This window comes from Erithacus rubecula (genome assembly GCF_903797595.1).
Source record: "Erithacus rubecula genome assembly, chromosome: 8".
Classification (NCBI taxonomy): Eukaryota; Metazoa; Chordata; class Aves; order Passeriformes; family Muscicapidae; genus Erithacus; species Erithacus rubecula.
In genome coordinates this window covers 22,494,092-22,517,154 of record NC_136659.1, presented here as the reverse complement: position 1 = coordinate 22,517,154, position 23,063 = coordinate 22,494,092, and the positions used below count along the sequence as shown (strand labels likewise).

The 23,063-nt window shown below is 53.9% G+C and overlaps 1 protein-coding gene across 22 annotated transcripts in view; it reads right to left on the bottom strand.

Moving 5' to 3' along the window:
- Nucleotides 1-665: 665 nt before the first annotated feature.
- TNS1 (tensin 1) overlaps nucleotides 666-23,063 on the bottom strand; it is a 66,809-nt gene continuing 44,411 nt past the window's right edge. For 16 of the 22 annotated variants that reach the window (XM_079311088.1, XM_079311072.1, XM_079311087.1 and 13 more), the window contains 16 exons: nucleotides 21,989-22,066; nucleotides 18,090-18,268; nucleotides 17,780-17,855; nucleotides 15,324-15,419; nucleotides 14,388-14,423; nucleotides 10,910-11,108; nucleotides 9,183-10,093; nucleotides 7,766-7,852; nucleotides 7,020-7,151; nucleotides 6,514-6,606; nucleotides 5,745-5,822; nucleotides 5,571-5,642; nucleotides 5,323-5,491; nucleotides 4,987-5,055; nucleotides 4,623-4,655; nucleotides 666-3,594 (listed from right to left, as the gene is read on the bottom strand). In XM_079311088.1, coding sequence (XP_079167214.1) covers nucleotides 3,450-3,594; nucleotides 4,623-4,655; nucleotides 4,987-5,055; nucleotides 5,323-5,491; nucleotides 5,571-5,642; nucleotides 5,745-5,822; nucleotides 6,514-6,606; nucleotides 7,020-7,151; nucleotides 7,766-7,852; nucleotides 9,183-10,093; nucleotides 10,910-11,108; nucleotides 14,388-14,423; nucleotides 15,324-15,419; nucleotides 17,780-17,855; nucleotides 18,090-18,268; nucleotides 21,989-22,066 — 2,453 coding nt within the window. In that variant the 3' untranslated portion in view covers nucleotides 666-3,449. The remainder of the gene's footprint in view (nucleotides 3,595-4,622; nucleotides 4,656-4,986; nucleotides 5,056-5,322; nucleotides 5,492-5,570; nucleotides 5,643-5,744; nucleotides 5,823-6,513; nucleotides 6,607-7,019; nucleotides 7,152-7,765; nucleotides 7,853-9,182; nucleotides 10,094-10,909; nucleotides 11,109-14,387; nucleotides 14,424-15,323; nucleotides 15,420-17,779; nucleotides 17,856-18,089; nucleotides 18,269-21,988; nucleotides 22,067-23,063) is intronic. The other 6 variants (XM_079311073.1, XM_079311089.1, XM_079311086.1 and 3 more) reach the window with 4 other exon arrangements.

Below are 23,063 nucleotides of genomic sequence, written 5' to 3'. Positions count from 1 at the left end.
TCAGCAGTTGATGACATGGATCATCTCCCAAAACAGCTCTCAGGGGCAGAGCCAGAGGCAGCCCCATTGAATGGGAACCCCACATTTTGTGCATTGCAGGTGCCACTGAGCAGGACAGACAGCAAATTACCTCCCCAGGGAGCATTTCCCAATAGACAGCAATATCGACAGCAAAGGCAGGACGGGCTTCTCTAAAGAACAAACTGACACAAAAAGGGCACGTACAATAAATTTACACACACACAGAAAAAAATAATATATATCTATCTATATATATGTGGGGAAAAGTGCGTTTTTAAGGATATCTTTGGCAAGAATATATGCAGTTCTTTGTGCAGGAAGGAGGGATATGTTTGTGTGTGTTTTGTGTGTGTGTGTGTGTGAGCAAGAGAGAGATACCATCCGGCTGCTGACAACGGCAGTGTGATTACAACAAAACATATGCTGGGCTTAACTCGTGCAAGCTCGAATCTCAAATAGCATGACTGCACTTAAAAAAAAAAAAAAAAAAAAAAAAAAAAGAAAAAAACCAAAAAGTATTTTCTGTCCCTTTCATAAGGAAAAAATATCAACACTAGGTCCCCAGGACCTGGCCAATCCTAAATGCTGCTGATGGTCTCTCCTGGGGACAGAAAGGATTGTTACACCTTAAAACCTTCTTTAAAAAAAAAAGAGCTAAAGGGGAAAAAAGTGCCTTTAAAGGGAACTGATAAACACCCGGCTACATCATTGGAAGGTGATTAGCTGTGTGTTAAAAAAATAATACAATCATCAGATGATTTTGTTAGTGTTTGAGATTTGGATACAGTCTAAATGTTCAGCTAGTGGGTTAGTGGGGAAGCCGGGAGAGGCCTGGGGCCAAAGCAGGTGTGGTGCTATTGGCATGTATCTGCTGGGGTCGACTTCTATGCAACATCTCTGGGGTGCTCAGATCTGCTTCGTTTGTATGGGGAGAAAAGGAGAAATAGGAGTTCCAAGCACCAGTTTCCAAGGCAGCAAATTAAAATAAAATTACATTATTATCATCTCTTTTCTTAGCAGTGAGAAACCAAGTCTGAAAAATAGAGGCTTTCAAAAATATATCTTTATATATCTATAAACACAGTGTTTTCTCTGATGGGTGAACGGCAGGGTGAGGAGATTACGGGTGAGATCATCTCTTGTCTCGCTTGAATTTCGCAGAAGGAGGGAATCACTTTTTGGAAATATCAAAAATTAAAAGATCTCTGCATCTATGCGGCCAGGGAGCCGGGGAGGGAGAAAGCCCTCCCCAGAACCACCTGTCCCACCACCACCTCACAACCAACTCCTCTCTACCCATCCTTTCACACTCCAGCACATCAGCACAGCCTCTGGCCCCGGCAGCGCTGTCGGCCGCCCACGCCGCTCACTCCCCTTCCCCACACACACACACACCCCACACACACACTGGTCACACGCAGCCACCCCCACACAGGGGCCCCCGCCTCTTCCCCCATCTGTATTTTGCCTTGCTCTGGATTTTCTTTTAACATGCAGGTGTTTCCCCAGGGCAGGGGAAGTGGGGGGGATACACTGGGGGAGATATGATGCGCGGAAAGCAATATGGCAAAAAAATAAATATTTTTGGAGCGTAAATTTAACCTTTTTTTTTCCTCCTTAAAATTTGATTAGCTTACAGTATTTTTGTCAGCATAGCTTGTATATATATTATAGCTATCAAGGCAAGGGTGGTCCCCTGCTCTCCAGGGGACTGCAGTGCTATGTTTCTAATTTTTGTCCCCAGAAGACTATCTGGGCCACTTTGCACTGAAAACTTTGCCCAAAAAAGCTCTTGGGGGGAACATTTGCAGCAGAGGGCTCAGCAATGACCCCACAGCTCCATCTGGACCATTCCCCCTGCCCTAAACCTGCACATGTGACCGAAGCATCCTCTGCCCCCTCCCCAGCACCACAGGGCTGGGACCTTCACCTGCTGCACCCCCACCACGATCTCTGCCCTTGCAGTGGCACAGGGGCCTCTGCCCCTCACTCCACCCAACTTGCCCTCCTCACCCACCACAGCTAAGGGAAAAGCTGGCAGCACCGAGGTCACTGCAAAACTAGGGTGCATTTCAGGGGCACAAACCTCAAACCAGATGGTTTTGGGGGTACACATGCATCAACCAGGGTGGCTCTCAGAGGACCTGTTACCTCCCCACTGAGCCAAAGCTGCCCAGCCACTGCAGGTCCCTTCCTTTTTTTTATTTTTTATTTTCTTCCTTCTTTTTATTTTTTTAACGTGGCCTCCAAAACAAAAGGAGAAAAACGCCTGAGTTACTTGTAGTCTTTTGCCTTTCGTGCAACTTGAATGTCCATGCAATTTAAAAACCTTGCGTGTCTCCCAAGAGCTAGACAGGGGCAGCCACGGGTCTGCTGCTTCGCACAGGGAACCACCTGTGCCAGCATCCGCTATTATTATAATCATTATTATTATTACAACGACTCCTTTCCTTTCTGTTTTGCTTTTTCTGCATTAAGAGAATGTGACACGCCGCAGGAGAAAACTGCCAAAGAGGACTAGTGACGGGAGGGAAAAGGGGAAGATGGGAGAGGAGGTGACTTTCTGCATCCTCCAGGTTCCTGGGGAGTATCCACCTTCCCCAGGTGCAGGGCAGCAGGAACCCCCACACCTCCTCACAAGCTGAAGGGCACAATAACCCCTGGGGAAGTGGAGAAACAGCATAACCTCCCTCTCTGGGTGGACTCACAGAGTCTCACCATGGTGCTGGGCTCTGGGTCAGCAAAGGTCAGCCCATGGCCAAGCTCCCCAAGGGATTGGAAGGTTCAGGACCCATTTCCCCATGCCCCCAGCAAGCTACCAGGTCGTGAGCAGGTTTTGGGGGAAGCACAGGGACCCAGTGAGGACCCTCCTCTGCAGCTGGACAAGGGAAGGTTTCTGAGAGCATCTCCTCTGGTGTCCCACAGACCCAGTGCATGTCAGTATGTCCTACAGGTCAGTTCGAACACACAGCAGATGGAGCTGCTGGGATGAAGTTTTTTCCATGGGTTTTGCCAGTTGCCTCTTTTTTTTCCAGATGGAAAACACCAGTCATGGTCCCACATTCAGTCCCAAATGGATGCCACCACTTGAGGCCATGATGCTGGAAGCTGGGAACACACCTCTCACTGCCGCCTTTGCTTTGGTCACCTTCCCTGCAATGGGACATGCATCCTGTCTGGCGTGACTTTGTGGCTCTTTTGTAGGTGCGTGGCTTTGGTTCCTCTATGTGTGTGTTTGGCTTGTGTTGAGTTTTTAGGGGTTTTGTTGGTGTTTTTTTTTGTTGTTTGCTGTTTTCCTCCAAAATTCCAACCCTTCCCCCCCCCCCCCCCAATTCACTTCCCTCTCCCACAATGCACTTCCTCACACTCCTTCTCGGATCAGCTCCAAGTCCTTCTCCAAAATTCAAGAATCACCCGCAAGTGCCAGCTCATCTCTTCTGGCTGGAGCCAAGCATGACCCTGGAGACAAAGTTGACGATGGCTGCAGCTGGCTGGTCTGGGTCCAGCTCAGCAAAGAGGTGGCAGACGTTGTCTGTGGTGCTCCCTTGCTTCCTGGCCACAAATCCAAAGAGCCTGTGTGGGGAGAAGGCAAGAGCCTCAATATTGCTCCTGCAAGGATTAGCATCACCCTCTTCCAACATGGTCTTGTTCCACTTCCCCTCTTTAACATTCACCTCTCACAACACAGAGGGATACAACCCAAAGCAGCCTGTAGGAAGGCCCATCTCCTCTTCCCTTTGCTGCAGTTTCTTTGAAGGCCAGGTTTCAATCATTTCTTGACCAAAACACCCTTGCTCTTGACATTTCTACCACCTTTCCCAAGTCTGTCCCAAAGAAGGGACCTTCCAGATGATCACAGCATTGCCTTTTTTTGGCCTCTTGAAGCCAGAGTGAGATGGGCTGGCCATTGGGGTAGACCCTCTAAGAGATGAAGGCCACACAAGGACACAGGAAGCTGAGTGAGACCATCTGGTTATTTCTGTCTGTCTCTCTCCTGATGAATAAAATGTCCCTTTTTTTTTTTTTTTTTTAATTAGAATGTGCAAACTCAAGTTATAAATACAGGGGGAACAGAATGTGAGACAGGCCCAGGCTATGGCATTTCTAATTGGGGAGGGGAAATATCCCAGCAGCTGGACATCCTAATAAAAACCCCTTTGCTCACACAATGGCTAAAATTAGTGGGAGCTGGCCCCTGGAAATGGGCTCAGCCAACAACTCTGTGCTCCCATGGGTCAGGACAGGAAGGACAAGAAAAAAGGGAAGAGAGGACCAGTAGCTCACATGCCATCAGCATAACCCCAGCTCTGCTCCATAAGCTGGCTCCCAATGACTCTGTCAGGAGAGTTTTCAGTTTGGTCAGTTCAGCAAGAGCCATTCCTGCTCGGACCCGGAATTTGGGGCTGAAAAACGCATCCAGAGTCCCCAAAACTATGGTCTCATGCTTGGGTGAAACACTCCTGCAGGGAGCAGCTGAGCCCATCTCTCACTCAGCCAGGATGCCCTGCACAGGGCATCTCCCAGCCAATGCACAAACACAGGCAGAAGCCACCTCAAGAGCAGCTGGGAGGAATCTGCTGGGAAGCACAGAAAGTACTTACTTGGCTGGGCCACTGCCATCAGTTTTAGTCCACCTGCAAAGAGAAGAGAAGGTGTGAGGGATGATCCCTCCTGCATCCCACAGAGAGACAGGGCTATGATGGGGGCCACCACATCAATGCTGGAAGTCCAGCCTGGCTTTGCACAGGCTTGGCTTTATGGAAAAATGATGCACTTTTTCCTCAGCATAAAGGTGCTTGGAGACACCAAAAAGTCACCAGAAGAAGCACCACAGTATCCAAGGGGACCTTGTATTCCTGCTCTCTGCAAGAGCAGGGGAGAGAGCAAGCAAAGACCCTGCTCCAAGCATCCCAGGAGGCTAGAGGAGTGAAAGGGCTGGGGCTCCCCCCAAGCTAGGGCACTCACTTTCGTTCCTGGGGGTCCAAGTCACAGAAGGTGACAGTATTGAGGGGGTAGTGTCTTCGGAAGAACAATCTGAAACACAAAGCAGGGAATGTCAGGGCCAGGGAGGCTCCACCACTGCCCCACCACAGCCCAGCTCCATCAGCCCAGGGGACACTGCCATAGGTCTCCCATAGGATGTTCCAAGAATCAAGGACAAAGCCCAGCCATGTCCATGACCAGGGTGATGCCATCCCAAGGACATCCTTCACCAACACACTTCCTGAATCACAGCCCTGTTGGCTTTGGGAAGGAGCCAACACTGGCTTTTGGCCAGAGATGGGCCATGGAGGCTCTTACTTCCTCTGGTTGTCCGTTAAGGTGATGCCTTGTGCAGAGACTTTGAAGTGAACAATGGTAGCTGTGGGCGTGGGGTCAGCCACCAGCGTCTCAGCAACAGCCTTCGAGATGGCCTGGGGGCCCGTCAGGGACTCCATCTCCACAGAATTGATGAAGAGGACATTGCAGGCTGGCAAGGGAGACAGCACACATGGGGTCAACCAGTACTCCAAGCCAAGTTCACCCCACCACAACCCCTCTCAACTCACCTGCACCCTGTTTGAGGAGGTCCGTGGCTGAGTTGGTGGCTGACGCAGAGTCTTTCTTTTCCTCCATGGGATCTAGAAGACATGGGATGGTTACTGGTGCTCCCTGCTTGGAAACCTAGCCCCTCCCTGCAGGCTGTGGGGACAGATGCAATGCCTTCTGGCCCTAGCTCTTACCTCTGTCAGGAATGACCAGCTTGCAGGGCAGGGCCAAGGGCGTGATGGAGTGCTGGTACACCAGCGCAGAGAGACAGCCTGGGGAGAGAGGGAAGATAGTCAGCACAGGGCCAGTGTTGCCAGATGAAGAATTGTTTGCACCTGCTGGGTTAATACAATGATTCCTTTGCAAAATCACTGGGCTATGGAACCATACAATCCAAAGTACGATAACCATTAACTAACGAAAGGAATAAGAAACTCCAGCTTTCCCTGATTACATCACCATTGCTCTGGGCGATGGAAACAGGTTTTTAGGTGGGTTTCTTCACTAATGGTCCTAATGCCACATGTGGCAATTCTTCTCACTGAAACTATCATGTAGCCCTCCACAGAAGACTCAGGGATGGAACAGAGCTGCCAGGGCCACTTTAGGAACAAAAAAAATGCAACAATGGTCATCATGCAGCTCCTCAGACAACATCAGTCATAGAATAAATGGAACAAGGGGAGCCCCTGCCCTCCATCCTCCCAGCAGCATCAGCTGTCCTACATGTACCTTTCTACATACACATGAAAGGCATGCACCTATGCATACAGGCATGTTTGTGTGCTCTCATGAGTTTGCATGAGTGTACAGGCTCCAAATGCCCACAGTATTCAGTTACAGAGGGACAAGAGGCAGTAACAGCTCTTCCAGACACCCAACAGGTTCTGCTTTGACAGTATGGCAAAGGCAAGGCTCACCCAACCCTACTCCACACGTGGAAAGCATGCTGAGGGCACTTACCAAAATTAGGCTCGTTGGGACATCCTTTTAGTTTCACACCTCGTGAGCTAGTCTCGATGAGGAAGTGCCTCACCAGCTCGTTGGTCAAGTCTCCTGGGGAAAGATGAGATGTTCTCACACCTGACTCACTCTCCTCCTATCACTATGCAGTACCATGAAGAAACCAGCACCCCAGCTCAAGGGAGGAGTCCGTAACACTACACACACCCTCCTCGAATCTGTCCCTTTGCACAGGGTCACCCCAAGCCAAGCTCCCCCACAGTGTTGGTGGGCTGGAGAGGCTGTACCCATTTCATTACACCAAACTCCAAGATGTAGGTGCTCCTGAGCCCTCCACAGCTCAGGGCAGAGGGTGTCTGGTGCTTCCCTGTGCCCTGGGAGGCAGGGATCCTGCCACATCAGCACATACCCAAGGGCACGCCTGGCTCAGCAGCCCCAGCTGCCCGTTGGTCCCAGCTGAACGATGGAAAGCATCTCAGCGTGGGAAGGAGAAGGGCACACAATACCTTTCTTGTTCTGCTGCATGACCGTGGGAGGCGGAGAGGCAACTTTCATGGCGAGGCCATAGGCTCCCCGGAAGGAGTGGCTGTCTCGGATGATGAAAGCCCCTGGCTCCCTGTCCTTCAGCAGGGCAATGGCTGCAGGAGAGAATGGCATAGTGAGAACCAACACACCCTCAAGACACCAGCAGGTGTGGGATGGGACGAGGTGCCCCAGCTGCACATCTCATACCCAGGCATCACAACGTTACTGTGCCTCCTGCACGTCTGGGTGGGCTGCCAGGCACGGGCTCATCTGCCCCCACCTCCACTGCCCTTGTGTGGGCAACTCCAATTCCCACCCTGCCTATCTCTGAGCAACCAAGTACTGGAGAGCAAGCAGGAACCATGGCCCAAATGCTGGGACCGTGCCCCTGAAGGCATCCTGCCACCTCCTTGCTCTCCCCACTCATTTTTGCCATGTTTCCAAGACAACTCTGAGCATTACCAACTCAAGATCTGGTGTTTTGTACCCCAAACTGCAAATATAGATCCACTGCATACTGCAGGGACTGGAGCTCCTCTACCAAGAGGAAGGCTTCAAGAGACCACATCACACAAACCTGCAGTGTGATGGGGCTTCAAGCCCCATCTGAAACAGCCTGAGCAGTCATTATTCACCTTCACTCTCAACCCAATCTGTAAGGGAAATCCTTGCTAATCCCTGTGCTCCCAGACATATCCCAACTCCCAACCCTGTGTCATCTACTTACCCTGCTCCCTGGAAATGTCTGGTTTGTACCAGTACTTGGAAGTATCCTGCACAAACTTGACCTTGGCACGAGTCTCTGGACTAATGTCTGCAAGAAAGGGAAGAAAATACAAGAATAGAGTTTAAAGACGCTGTATCTGAAACTCTACATCCAGCCAAAGCATCCTTCCCAATCCAGCACACTGCATTAACCTCGTCCCAGTTCCCCATACCCAGACAGGCTGATCACTGCCTGGAGCTTATGGGGCTGCTGGGCATCTAAAGCTAAATCCAAGCTCAAGGGCCCTTGAAGTGTGTCAGATGAGCCCCTATGGCACACAACCAGAGACAAAATTAGAGTTCTTCATTTAAAAGAAGCTAGCCAGGTGAAATAAACTTTTGGAGCAAAGAGGTTATGTCTGGAGGTGCTGGGAAGATCCTGTCCTCAGAGGATCTTCACTGCTTTCTAATGTTCAAGATTTGGATCACATTTCATAAAAATAAATTTCATCTCCTCTTTGCTCTGTGAAGAGGAACTGGATGGGTCAATCTGCCCCAGGCAAAGCAGCCCCAGCCCCAGCCTGACTGTCCCTTGTTCAGGGCCCACCAGTGGGACAGCCCCAGTGGGAATTGGTCCTCTGGCTGTGAAGCTGTCATTTACTCAGGCAACGTTTACAACCACCTGCTTTCCAAAAACAACCAGGCCAACAACTGAGAGGATTGGATAGCATCTCTGCTGGAGACATGTTATCAGCTCTCAGCAATCTGGTCACCTTCAGAGAGGCAGGGGCTCACTCCCCTCTCCAAGCTGCTTGTTAATTGTTACAGGTTTTAATTGCTTATGCTTCCCCGCTGGGAAAGGTCCCTGGCCACAGGAGTCATGGGGCCAGGACGAGTGCCAGAGTGTCCACAAAGAGCTGCCTGCTCAGCAGAGAAACTGGCCCAGCAGCCGGAGCCACCGCTGCCCCACACCTTTATTCCCCGGGTCCTATCAGCCCAATCTTGACGTCACCAAGGTGTCTGTAACCAGAGCTGGCAGAAGTGTTCCAGGCAGGATGGCACCCGGGGTGAGGCACCATTTGAAATGAGGGGGCAGCGCCACAGCGGGGTCTCAGTGGGGTACAGCCCTCTGGGAATGGGGCCAAGAGGTCAGTGCATCCCCACGGCAGAGAAAAATCGCCTCCAGGAGCTTTGATCTCCTCAGACACATCTCTGGAAGCTGTTTATGCCAGAGATGCTGGTCGGTGTTTTTCCTGTTTGGATTTGTCAGAAAGTGCAGGAAATGGCCCCAGCCCCAGCGGTGCCTTTGGTTTGCGGATGGACAGGAGGGGTAAATCAGGACATGGCTGCAATCCCTTTCCTGACAGCCAGCAAGGAGGAGGAGGGGAGAGCCCTGAGTAGGGCAGAGGGACACGGGGAGCTCCAGAAGCATCCCTTACCTGGCATGGCGAACTTGGAGAAGTCTGGCAGAGTATGGGAGAAGGCGACGGCGCTCCCAGCGCTGGGGCTGGACATGCCGCTGGAGAGCGGGGAGGACACCTTGCCATTGACAGTGGCATAGTTGGGGAGGCTGTTGGAGCGGTCCCCAGCTGACATGCGCCGCTTCTCAGGCAGAGCAGGCTGCGAGGTGGGGCTGCCCTGGCGGTAGGCGGCCGAGTCCGGGGAGGAGGAGTGTGGCGTGCTCGTGCCGGGGTAGTACGCCGGGGACACGGGGAAGGACGGCGTGGAGGGGGGCTGGTAGCCAGAGGAGCTGCTCTGCCGAGACAGCGTCAGGTGCCTTTCCTCCGGGCTGGAGTAGCCATACAGGGGGCTGCCAGGGGATGTGGCTGCCGTTGCTTGGTGCCTAGACAGGCTGGGGCTCCCTGGTGGGGCCACCAGGTTGCCGTGGGCCACCACAGCATGCCTGCCCAGCCCGGGGCTGCCCGGCGTGCCGCCCATGCTGGGGTTGATGGCTCTTCGCCCAAAGCCGGGGCTGGGCGGTGTATTGGTAGCCACTGTCCGGTGCAGGCTGCGGGGGCTCCCCGGCAGGGTGTGCACCCCCGCCACATTGACCTGTGGCTGTGGCCGAGCTTGGGGCTCTGGCTGGAGGCCGGCTCGGCCATCAGGGTAGTCGGGGCTGCTGTATGCCAAGCCTGGCACCCCTCCTTGGACCATTGCAAAGGAAGATGGAGAGGAGTTTTGGTAGCTGCTGTGAGCAGAGGGCATCTGTGAGCCAACAGGCGACCGGTACAAGGGCTCAGCTGAGGCATGGGGAGGTGTAACCGTGGCATGGGGAGGTGTAACCGTGGCATGGGGAGGTGTAACCGTGCCGTGGGGGCTGCCTTCTGACGGGTAGCTGCGGAGGGACACCCTGAGGAGAGATGAAGAAAGGTAGAATTCAGCTCCACTGCTCATTCCTGCTGCTGACTGGTACTGGCACCCTCCTGCATGTGGCACATAGGGAAACTGAGGCACAGAGTCAATCAGCTACTTGGATGTTCAGAGGCAACTGTGGGATGGTCCAGCCACCTTTGTGGAAGTAACTGGAAGCAGCTTTAGCTCCACCATGAATCCCAGTTCCACCTCAAAATATGACTTTCTGAGCAACAGAGCATTTTTCCAGCTCTGATCCCAGCAAACCCCTGATCTATTTTGTTCTGCCAGCCTGTGTGGGTGCAGAACACCTCGTGGGCATGGCAGACATGGGACAGGGACAACAGCTCCATCTCACCCAGAGGACTAATGCTCAGCCTAACCCAGGGCTAGAGGTTAGCACAACTGAGCCCTCCTCCCACTCCACAAGCCAGGTTCCTATTGGGAGGTTTCTGAGGTCCAATAACCACCAAGTGACCAGCAGTGACCCAGATTTGTGTTCTCAGGGCACTGAAGTGTACAGTTGGCTGGGATACCCAAACCCTGCATGGAGAGATGTGAGTCTTTGCAAAGGCAGTTTCAATGTGAAGAAGCACCAACCCTGGAGATGTTCAAGACACAACAGGACATGGCACTTAGAGCTCTGGTTTAGTTGGCTTGGTGGTGGTCAGTCAAAGGTTGGACTCTATGATCTTGGATGTCTTTTCCAACTTTAATCATTGTGTGACTCTGTGACTGTGATTCTAAGCCTGTGCACCAGGCAGGGCTCAGCCCCAGCCCCACCCGTCCCTGGGATCTGCACCCAGTGTCTTACCCATCCATGCTGTGAATAGGGCTGCTGGTGGAGACAGGGCTGGGGGCGATGAAGGAGTTGGAGAAAGTGCCATTCCTGGTGGGCACCTCTGGGCCTGCAGGCTGGGCAGCAGGCTGGGCAGTGGGCTGGGCAGCAGGCAGGGTCCCTCCCCTGCCCGTTGTGGCTGTGCGGGCCACTGACTCGACATAGCTCCTGGGCTCTGCAGCAAAAGAGAAGTGGAAACAGATGAGCCTACAGCTTGCATAGGAAGGGGGCCACACCCTTCCCAGGATCCACATTTCAGCCAGTGAAGGTGCTCAAGCTGACCTCCTCAAGCTGAACATTTCCCCCTACCTTTTCCACCAGGGGCTGTGGAAAAACACATCTGGTTCATTCAAGACCTTGAAGCTGCTTCAAGAATGTTGAAGACACCAGCCAGGGCACAGGGAGGGGGGTCACTCCTTCCCTGAGAGGGCTGGAACATGGGACCTCGATCCGTCTGCCTGCCACAGCCCCTTCACCCCGCTCTGAGTCAGCGTCCCTCCCACCCAGGATGCCACAGAGAACACGTCCTGCTCCCTGTTCATCCACAGTCCCTAAAAATAGAGCAAGTGACTCTGCCCAGCCTGCGCTGACTCACACAGGACTGATGACAATGCCCTGTGGTCCCTGCCCTCTGCAGCCCACCTCTGCCAGCCATCTCCAGCAGCAGACCAGAGGGCAACTCCAGCTATTTCCACTGCAGCATCCAACACTTTCAGTCCCAGCCCAGCCTGAAACCAGAGCCCACGAGCATGACCAAGAAAAGCAATTTTCCTTCAGAGCCGCCAAGCTGTCCCGTGCCAGGAGCAGTGGGCTGGGCTGGCCATTAACAGCCATTGCAGACACAGACCCAGGCCTCTCTCATACCTTGCCCCCTACCTCCTGTTCCACCCAGGCAGGTCCCATCCCTATGACAGCCCCCACAGCCCCCACTAAAAGCTGCACCAGAGGAAGGGGCTGCAGTTTCAGTCCCATTCCCTCAAGCCACACAGCCATGTCACACACCTCAGCTTGCCCTAAGCAAGATCCACTGTCATCAAATCCTGTGGGCCAGGCAGCCTTGCTCCAGGCTGGCCATGCCCAAAGCAGCTCTGCAGTAGTAATTAGCATGACAAACATTATTACTGTTATTATTAGTCATAACAGCCGGGCTCTGGCTCAGCCTGCTGGCAAGCTGGCCTGCTCACAGTCAGCAACATCAACGCACAGCAGAGCTCCACGTTCAGAGCTGGAGCAGAGACATGCAAGGAAAAAGACTGTCATAGGTCCCACTCTTTCTCCTGCAGCGTCTCTGTGCCCTGTCTGTCTGTGGAGAGGGGAGGAGAAGTCCCTCCCCTGGGCTGATGTCCCTGGCCAACAACCCCAGGAAAGATCTGAGCCAAAACCAGATGATGGACCTCTACCCTGGGTACCAGCATCTAAGGCAGGACATCCTGGGTGACAGGGATGAGGCACAACCCAGGGCAGCTGCAAGAAATTCATTGCAGCTTAGGTAATTAAATTAATTTCACAGCTACTCACTTTTCCCCTTCCCAGCTCCCCAGCCTAGACTAAAATTAGCCAGACAGCACATATGAGTCAGTCTACAAGAGGTTTAAGACTATAGGGCTATGAAAATGCCAACCCCTCCTAAAATGTCAGGAGCAGGAGGCTTGGGGGCTGTGCCACAGTGAGGTGTGTGGCCATGGTCACAGGTTCCAATACACTGATTGAATACAGGACAAGAGAAAAGAAAAGTTAGAAGTTTTAGGCAGGATTTTTTTAGGTTGCAAAATGTGATCTTGCCTCCTCGTGTTTTCTTGGAAGGAACTCTGGAGATGGGAAAATGGGTGGGAAAATAGAGAAGCTCTGAGTCACCAAGGAGATGGGTATTTGTTTGGGAATCCCAAATCCAAGCAGGGCTGCACACTGGCCAGAAATCCTCAGCGGTGCCTCTGTATCAGGCTGTTTTAAAGCCTCCTCAGAGCTGACAGCCACATCCTGAGCTCCCTCACTGCCAAAGCATCTTCCAACCCCATACACAGCGCAGCCATTCCAGCTGGGATGGGCTAGGCAGAGCACAGAGGGGCAGGGACTGTCCCTCCTGGAGTGTGGCTACTGGAATGTGTGGCTAAGTGCAGCGGGTCCTAAGCCAAAACACCAGTCTCTTCTCAGAAACGTGGATTTAATGCCCAAAAATATCATTTTAGAGAGGATGAAGCAGGGCAAGAGGCCCATGGTGGCCACTAGGCTGGGGCTGTGCAGGGTCACTGGATATCCTTGCTTGTGGGTCAGCCATCATGCAAGGGGACAGAGATGCAGGACAGCTTGAGCTCCTGGGGGTTTAGAGGGAAGGAGAGAAGAAGCAACATTTGACTCTTTGAAGGCTTAAAACTGCACAGAAATGTTAAAGCTTGGAGGGGGGAAAAGCCTGATTTTATCCCAGCTTTGCTTCCTTTAATGTATTCAAAAAGCTGTCATTGAAAAACCAATTGTGAAAGTAGAACTTTGTTTCAAGCAAACACTTTCTTCAGTATTACACCATGTCCAAGTTTTGCTTGTGTGCATTTTGAGAAACTTCCAAGGAGAAATGCTGATGGCTGCTTAGAGGAAGCACCGCACCCACCAAGAAGAGACACCCTTTCCCCAAAACCCATCCTGAACATACAGTTCCTCATCCCAGCTCTGAGGGCCCAAAAATTCATTAAAGGAGGAAGCAAAACCACCCAACAACCGTTACCTAGCAGGCAGCACTGCAAGCAATCACAGCCACTCCCAAACCTCTGTCCCCGTGCAAGATGTGCCATCCCAGAGCCCACAGTGCCACCAGCACAGCCACTCCTGAATTAATGACCCAGCTCAGCCCCATCCTTAGCATCCCCAAAGTGATGCAGGAGAGGTGGGAGACAGGAGAGGTGGGGGGATTTGAGCAGCTGCCTGGTGGATGGAAGATGTGCACCAGCTGCTGGTGCTGCACCACTGCCCAGCCGGCTGAGCCGGCAACACACTGGTGGCCTCTGAGCCTGCTGACCTTTTGTGCTGCACTTTGGTTTATTTTCACTCTGAATGGCAACAGCAAAGCCAAAAGGGGAGGGAAGGAGACTAAAACTGGGGCTGTTGCTCCTAGATCCCTGGCAGGCTCATCCAAAGCTGCCCACAGCGCGCCAGCATCCCCAGCGTGCCGCCAGTAAGGATGGCACTCACTGACAAAGAGCTCTCAGTCCCCATGGATCACTGCCACACAATGTGACAGACCTTCAGGTCCAACTTGGACACTGAGAAATCCTCCCATGACACAAGGCATGATGTGCCCCTCCTCTAAAGGGAGCAGGACAGGCAAGACTCAGGCTCCAATATCCCTGAGGGACAACTCAAGGGAAGGCTGCTGGAACAGACATCTGGGCCTGCTCTGAGTGACAGACCCAATAGTGAGGCTGCATGAAGAACAGAGATATAGACAAAGAAAAGCCTTTCTTACCTTCTTCAGAGTCACCACCCGCTTCCCCTTCTAGCTCTGAGAGATGGAGGGGCAGGGGAGTGATGGGAGTGGGAAGAGGAGGAAGGGAGGTGTGAAACAGAAAGAGAAATCAGAGTTAAGCAGCACTGCCTTGCTCAGGCAGGGGCACACAGAGCACAAAGGAGAGCCCCACACCTCCCAGCACTGTGCTCCAAACTGAAACCCGGCCTCAGACACCCCCACATCACGTCAACATCCCAGAAATTATGTCCAAAACCCAGAAGGCTGGCTTCAGATGGTAAAGAGGGAACAGTACAGCAGAGAGTGACCAAAGGGCTGCTCCAAGAAGCCAAGAAAGCACCAAAAAAGCATCATCTCGCCCAAGAAGGGTCTTGCAATGGAAGCTCAATCAACCTGAGGCCCCCAGGCTCAGATGAGTTTGGGGAGGTTACACTCAGCTCTGAGCTGGCTCAGGAAAGGGGGCTGGGTGCTGGGGAGCAGTAAGGTCTGCCTTGGCAGGCTACTCCAGGACACGTCCTCAGGACAGCAGAGCCTTTGCACTCAGAGACTGCTGTCCAGGATGTAAAGAGCTCTGGATATTGTTGTGGCTGACAGGCTCAGCTCCCAGAGAGCAAACTGTCTCCAGCTGTCCTAGGGAGGAGAAAGAATGTAGGGGGTGGGAGAGGGAAGAATATGGGGCTGGGCAGGAAACAGGGCCACAGGGTTATCCAGCCTTCACCACTGAAGACCCTACTGTGCTGAGCCCCCCAGGGCAGCACCAACATCCCCCACACTTCCACAGTCCCAGAGTCCCCACAAAGGGCAACAAGGACCCCACAGCCACCTGGCCCCAAAAGGGAGGTGGAAGTGCCTTCTCCAAACTAGGGACCTCTCCAGGGTATCCTCACAGTTGCCCCCACAAAACAATGTGCCTGCAGTCCCCGTGTCAGCACTCACCTCCCACGGGATGCAGCAGGATCTCAGCTGGGTTGTGGGGTTTCAGCCCCAGTGCTGAGAGAGGAGTCTTGGCCAGGCCAGGGGGAGAACGCACTGTCGGCACAGCAGACACAAGAATGTTAGTGGAGGGGTGGGAGGTGACACTTCAGAAAGGCTGGAGCTGCCCATGGGTTCAGAGCCCCCACAGCCCATCCCACCCACTGGCTGCAAGGGAGGGCTGCTGAGAACACGAGATGCTCTCATATGAAGCAACACCCTGCAGAAGGATACTGATCCCCCTCTTCATTTGGGACAGGACACAGGGTGGGAGGTGACTGGGAACAAGCACCCTGCCCCACTGCAAAGGTGGCAGGGTGGAGAAAGGGAACAACTCCCATCAGGACAGGCCCAGACCCCAGCTCCCAGCACCACCCCCATCAAGTCCCACTATAAAAGCATAGAGCCCCTCACATTTCCCCTATGGGACTAGCCATCCCAACCCAGCTTTCCCAAACCTGAACTCCATTATGCCAAGCCCCATATCTAGCTGAGCATGAATCCAGCTGTCCCAGAGCAGCTCATCACCCCCACAAAAGGGCCAGAAGGACTGCCAAAAACCCTTGCCCTCCAGACCAGCTCAATGGGTGGGTGAGGATGTGCACACAGAGGGGTAGCAACGTACATGTGAGTTCTGTACCTCTGTGCCCAGACATACACACCAGGAGGAGCTGCATATGTGTGTATGGCTATGGTATGGGTGGCAGTGGGGTTTCACAGGGCAGGGCAGACCACCCCAAGCAGATTGAACCTCCTCTACCCTCCTACCCACAGGGTTTTCCCCATCTCCCTGATGCTGTATTTTCCCATATCAGAGGAAACCTCAGGGGATCATCTCCAGCAGGAGAGACCAAAGGGCACAAGCCTCCAGCAGTGTCTGACTGGTGGCACAGGCACAGAGCCTGTGGCAAGGCTGGGAGGCAGTGGGTGGTGGGAGGTCCAGAGGAAAGCCAGACCCTTGTCCTGAGGCCAGGTCCACCCAGCAGCCTGGGGCCGGAGCAGCCGAGCAGCCAAGTCCCTGGGAAACTAAGACAGCAGCACCTTCCCCCGTGGGTGTCTGATTTCCTCAAATCCAGCTGACCTCAAGCCACAATGTCAGCTCACACCTCAACTGGCTGATGAGCAGCAGGATCCTCACAGGTCCAGAAATTCTGCCGGGACCACCATCCCCCACACAGAGGGGAATTGCTCCTGTATCCCCCAGGGCCACTTTGGCAAAGCCTGAAAGCTGCAACTTCAAGCTTCCCAGGCTTCCCTGGCTGGTGCTGGATAAGCAGCACTGTCTCGGGGCCATGACCCCAGCTAGGCTGTTCCCGTCACCTCTGCAAGTGACTCATCCCCCAAAGCCACTGACCCACAGTCAAAGGAGCTGCTGCTGCCTCAGGGCCAAGCTCTCAGTCCCCAGAACAACAGGGTCATTTCCAAGCTGCCAAGCACCCTGGAGATGCTCCCACACTCATCTCCTCATCCCAAGAGACAGGGCTCAAACATCAGAGGATTGCAGGGAAGGAAGAGCAACAGTACAGAAGAAAATAACCCCAAGCCCCTTAGGCTGAGCTGTGGGGGATAGGGGAGTCCACTGCAACCATGGCATCAGAGGGGGCTGTGCTCAACCCCAGCATCCTCAAACCTAGAGCATCCCTCAGCCTTCAGCCTACAGAGGTGTTTCAGAGGTGATGAGAGGCTGCTATCTTTTTAATGGGTTTCCCAGTTGACTGGCTGCTCCACTGCACTGCTCTGGCCCATGCTGATGTGTGGTTGCACCTCAGGGTTCGCTGCTCAAGCTGGTCACACAAACCCAGTCCACACAAACCCACCGTGACTGAGACAGGGTAAGTCAGAACAGAGAGGCTGCACAGGAGGAGTGGAGACAAGCTGCCTGCAAAGAGCATGCATCCCAGCCTTTTTACCTCTCCTGCCTTTGAAATCACAAGCAAAAGTGATGTGGTGTGTAAGTTTGCCCTCCTGATCTTCACTCCCTCCTGCCTCCCACTCGCCTGCCACCACAGTTTTGCTTCTCTTCATGCCATGCCAGTAGGAGAAATGCAGGACGGGGATGGGGTGCAAGCATGTCTCTCTCCTCATTCCACCTTGGGAGCCCATCAAAAAAACACCCCAGTGAGTGGAGGGTGTGAAAAACCCAAGACAAGGGTACTAAGCATAGGATGCTGAATTAAGTGGGATGTCGACAGCAGCATGGAGTGGCAGGACATGGCGGAGAAAGGAGGATGGAGAGAAGGAATGATTAACATGGCGGTGGGTGTCTGGAATCTGGAGCTGTCTGACCCTTGGCAAATTTCTGGCTTGCCCAGAGCCACCCACCAAGCCCCTCTGCCTCCCGGAGCCATGGCACTTACAGGTGTTGGAGTAAGGGGTTTGTGGTGACACAGGGAAGGCTGGGGTGGGGGGAGAAATCTCACCGCCGCTGGAGGGTGGGCTGGTGGGGGAGGCACCCTCCATCTCCTCAAAGGCTTCCTTGTAGCTGTGGAGGTGAGGCTGGGGAGAGCAGGAGAAAGGGTCAGTCCCATACCTAGATGGGCACAAACCTCTAGGACACCCCAAGAAGAGGGCAGAGGGGACAAAGGGAAGGGTTCCACCTCCTCCCTGCTAACTACCACCACACAAAACCCATCACTGATCCCCAACTCTAGGGATGCTGTGAATGCTGACCCATCCATGCCCTTCCCTGGAGGCATGTCTCCCCAGCCAGCCCCCCCAGCCCCAGCACACCTCTTTGGGCCTCCCTCCAGGGTTGGCTGCGATGGTGCTGACCACCTCAGGTGAGAGCACGGTGGGGCTGCGGGGTGAGCTGGGCTCTGGCGAGCTCTTCTCATAGTGGCTGTCGCTGGGTGTCCGCTTGCGGGCAGGGACCACACTCTCCTCCACAGGCTTCTCCCGGGATGGCACCCCTGCAGGACAAGCACAGGGTGGTATAGGGGTGAGGAGCTGCCAGCTGATACTGGGACCAGCAGGAGATGCTCCAGGCTTGCCCTGAGAGGTCTCAGCTTCAGCACTCACCTGCATCACACCCCAGAACAGCATGGGTATCTGGAGCAGATATACCCTACAACAGTGACCCCAGAGCAGGTGATAAAGCAAGGCAGGGTTGTGGCTAGTAGCTGAACTGCTGCTCTCAAGCACCGTTAGATTTTTAGGGACAACAACCTCCAGCAGTGGGTCCAAGGGGCAAGAGATTAATCCTGAGATTAATCCAGACAGCCCAGCCCTGCAGCCCCAGCCCTGCTCTGGGAAACAACAGGGCCTCCTGACAGCATCATGGTGGGAAAGGACCAAATCATCCAGCACAAGGACAGCTGTATTCAGCCTGCATCCTGGCTCCCACAGCCAGATGTGGCTTCAACCACAGCAGTGGAAAAAGCCTGGTTTTGTGAATCCCTGTGGCAAAGGGAACACTAGATCAAGGAGAAAGAACCCAACAGAGAAGTTGTGCAGGGAGCCCTAACAAACCACTGCTCTTCTGTCTCCGGTGCAAAGCCCCTCTAAAAGGAGAGATCAGCATCTCCCCTCCATCTCCCTCCCAAACATCCTTCCCAGGTCCCAGCAGTATGAGCCACCAATGTCCACAGCCTGGGGGGAAGAACAAAGCGACCAAGTTATCACAGGAGAATGGGTTTCCTGGGCTGTGGAGATCCCCATTGGCTGGGGTAAAGCCCAGGAACACAGACAGAGTTGGCACAGGGCAGGGCAGCTCAACTCTCCCGGAATCTGACAGTGCCCAAACACACTTTCTATCCCACCTCACCAGGTTAAGAGGTTAATCTGGGGCTCATGGATGATGGTGCCAGGTTCAGCACACAGTAACCCCACAGAGTACCATGGGCACAGCTCAGAGCCCTGTGGGACTCACACTCCCACCCACTAGCAGAGGTGACAACACTGTCCCCTCTACTTTTCCCACAGAATCATTGAGCACTCATGCTCCCCTTGGTCAGCACATTAGGGAAGAAAAAAAGAGAAAAAGGAGAAAAAAAAAAAAAAAAGGAGAAAGGCCAGCATCACGCTCCAGGAAATGCACTTTTCAAACACCAACTCCTTTCCCACGGGCTGGCGGAGGAAAACCAGCCATCAGCTGCTTCCCCTCACTCCCGGGGCTCCACGGGACCCACGGCTCGGGCCCGCTGCCCTCCCCTCTCACCGCCCGCCACAGCAGAGCCTGCCCGGCCCGGGGAAAGGGCTGCCAGGGCACCAGGGAAGGAGGTGGCCCGGGCACATTTCTAAATAATCAGCCCAGTGAATGGCAACAACAATAAAATCGCGGCTCGGGGGGAGAGGCGGCCGGGCTGCGAGGCGGGGGACTCGAGCCAACGGGGCCGGCTCCAGCCGCGGAGGCGGCCTGGAAAATTCCACTCAGAGCAGCTTTGAAACACAACTCCCGATCCCTTCTGCAGGTGCGCACCGGCACGGGGCACGGCCATGGAAAGACTCGTGGAGAGAACAGGGGGATGCCGAGGGTCCCTGGGAAGCTGTCCTGCAGGTACGGGCAGCATTGCATTGGGCCACCCCAGGCCTTCTGTCCTGCTCTTCACTTTAAGGGACTGAAGCCTGCAGTTGTGACCACAGGAGAAAACAAGATACTGGGGAAAAAAAAAAACAAACAACTCTTCTATTTTCTTTTTTCCTTCCACTTTGTGCACTATGGGTTCACCTGAACACTGCAGAAGCATCCCCTGGCCCATTCCAAAGTGAGCTGCAGAGCACTCAGAGAAGCAGGGACTGCACGCCTGCCTTGCTCTGCATTTTCCATTCAGGAATCACTAAACGCAGCACAAGGATGGAGCCTGGCTATCAGTGCACATCACCCATCTGCAGCGTGGGACTCCCTGCTCCATCCCCAGGGCTTCACGTCACCTCCCCACAGGGTGCTGGAGATGGCCCCCTGGGACACCCAGGAGCTCAGCACGCTCTGGCTGCTCCACTCCCCAGACATGGAAAGCAGCCGGGGCCACAGGGAGGGGAGGGAGGAGAAGGGAAAAAAGGGACTCATTGTTCAGCAGCGGAGAGTGGGAAACTTCACAGGCCGCCCGGAGCAAAGCCTGGAGGAAACCCAGGCTCTGAGCATGGCTCCCCCAACCCCCTGGGTGATTTATGAGATGGAAACTATGCTTGAAAAACAAACTCTCCTTTCCCCAGCCTGCTTTGCCCCCTCAGCACACATACAGCCTCCCTTAGCCACTGTACTGCCACTGGATTCCTGAGGATGCCGTGGCCAGCTGAAGGATGGCAGATTCCTGTTCATAAAGGGGGAGCAGCAACCTGCACCCTACACCTCACCCTCTCACCCAACACCTGTGGTACTGTCACTCCTCCTGCTGCTCATTTAACCTAGTACCAACCCACGGCCCTCAGAATCAGCACAGCTCTAGGGCTGGGGAAGGGCAGGGAGCAGAACAGATGGGGAAGGAAGGAACAGGAGGGATGGCAAACCCAGGTAATTTTGCAGCTGGGAGCCAGGTTTTAGGCCAAATCAGGAGGCAGCTGCTTTTAGGCCATGAGATGCTAGAACTACTGCCAGGCAAGATCCAGGTGATATCCCCATAGGACAGGATAGAACAAAGAAGCATCCCAAGGCCCTCAGGATGTACACTCAGCAGTTAAAGCCGGACAGGGATACACAACACCCAGGGAATAGAGATATGCAAACTCCCTGCCTGCATGAGGAAAAGACATTGTGCTGTGCTGCTCATCACCAGAGCCCAACTCACCCCATCGTGGCACAGACTGCTCCCCACATCCCACCTGATTACCCCAAATGGGTACAATAAAATACATCACTCTGTGTTAAGGACTGAAGGGCTCAATCCTCTTTGGTCCTCCTGGTGAGAAACCCAAAGCACCAGTGGGGAGAGAAAGGTCACACACAGAGAAGGTGCCTCCCCCAGCCCTAATCCATCTCCCACCCTTTCCTTGCCCTGGGACAAGCGAGTGCACAACAAGCACCAAGCAGGTCACCAGCACGCATCACCCAGGGCAGACTCACCTTCAAGGAGCAAAGGTCACACTGCATAAAATACAGCCTCAGCAGCCTACACCCCCAGCTGCAGACCAAGACATGGGGATCCCTAAACTGACATAGGAGAGACCCTCCTGGGCTGACAACTGGCTAAAGCTGGGTTCTGTGGAGCTGCAGCCCAGTCACTGCTTCCCAGGAGAGTGAGTCATGGTCAGGGCAAAGCTTGGAGGGGATGCAGCAAGGGTCTAGAACTGGCCCAACAGTGAAAACACCACAAGCAAGCAGTGCCAGGCTTGGATGAGATGCAAAACCAAGCATGGGCAGGGAAGTCTGTACCTAGGGTCAGGAGCTCCCCCATCACTGGAGGAGCTCAGTGGGGGCTCTGACCATCATTCTGCTGAGAAAAGGAATTAATCCTGCATGGAGATGGTCTCCTGAGCCTCCCTCCATCCCACATCCATGCAACACACAGATCATCCAGCATGCATAGAGGAGGAAGGAAGGATGAGAGGGAATGAGGGATGATGGTGAAGGAGAGAGAGAAGATGGGAAAAGGAAGGAAGGATGAGAGGGAAGAATGCAAGAGAGGGAAGGAGAAGGATGGATGGGGAGGTTGGAGAAGGAAGGAGGGGAAAGGAAGGAGGTGGAATGAACAAACCAGAGAAGGACCGTTGCTGGTTCAGAGGACGGGGAACTTTGATGCTCTTGTTGAGTTCCCTGAGCTTGGCGTTGTACTCTGCCAGCATACCAGGGCAGGGAGTGCAAGGAGGGTGGGAGGTCACAGAGGACAGACACAGTCCCCCACAGAGAGAGGAAGGGGCAGACAGGACAAATGTCACAAGATACAACAACAGGGCAGAGAGAGAGAGAAAAGAAGAGAAAATATTAGCTGGGGTCTGAAGGAGCTCGGTCTCTGCGTGGAGCTGCTCTTCCATCAGCCAGCTTGCCTGGCTCCAGGCACCACATAAACCCATATGGGAAATCAACAGTGCTTCTAGTCATATATAGCCTTGTGCAATACCACAATTGCCCCATCACCATCCCCTCAGGGATGGCACCATGCAGGTTCCCTTCATCACAGAATGCTCAGGGCTGGGACAAGAGATGAGAAGGATGTAAAGAATGACAGGACCACCTCCCCTCTGTGGGGACATGCTGGGCATGACAGCACTGCCCTGTACCATCTCTTCCCCTCCACCATCAGTGGGAAAAGGAATGGGAGCATTCCCCCACGAAGAACGGAGGAGGTGTGAGATGCTCCTCATCTCTGCGCCAGGACATGCAGGCAATTTATAGCAGCAGGGAATGTAAACAAACACGGCCACACGGCCATGCCCCACTGTCCCTGCTGGCTGTCCCCTCCCAGCGCTGGCTTCAGGACACCTCGTTCCCACCAGAGGTCAGGCCACCCGCCTGCGCTGTCCCCACCTCAGCACAGAAGGCCCAGCTCCAGCAGAGACAGGTGGCCACAGGCTGGGACCATCCCTCAAATGCCTCTCTCCTCCTTGGGAAACTCAGTGGTTACAAGAGGATGACAGTGACCCCAGCCCAGCCCTGAGGACCTGACTAAAGGGTTGGAGGGATGGATTTTTCTGGTAGACTCCACCAAAAATCCATTTCCTACACACTGCAAATATTCTTCCTCTTCTCCTCAGAAATGTCCACTTTTACAGCCTATTTTAATGCTTCACATGGGGCAGCAGGGGAGGGCAGGCATGTGCTGCTTATAATAT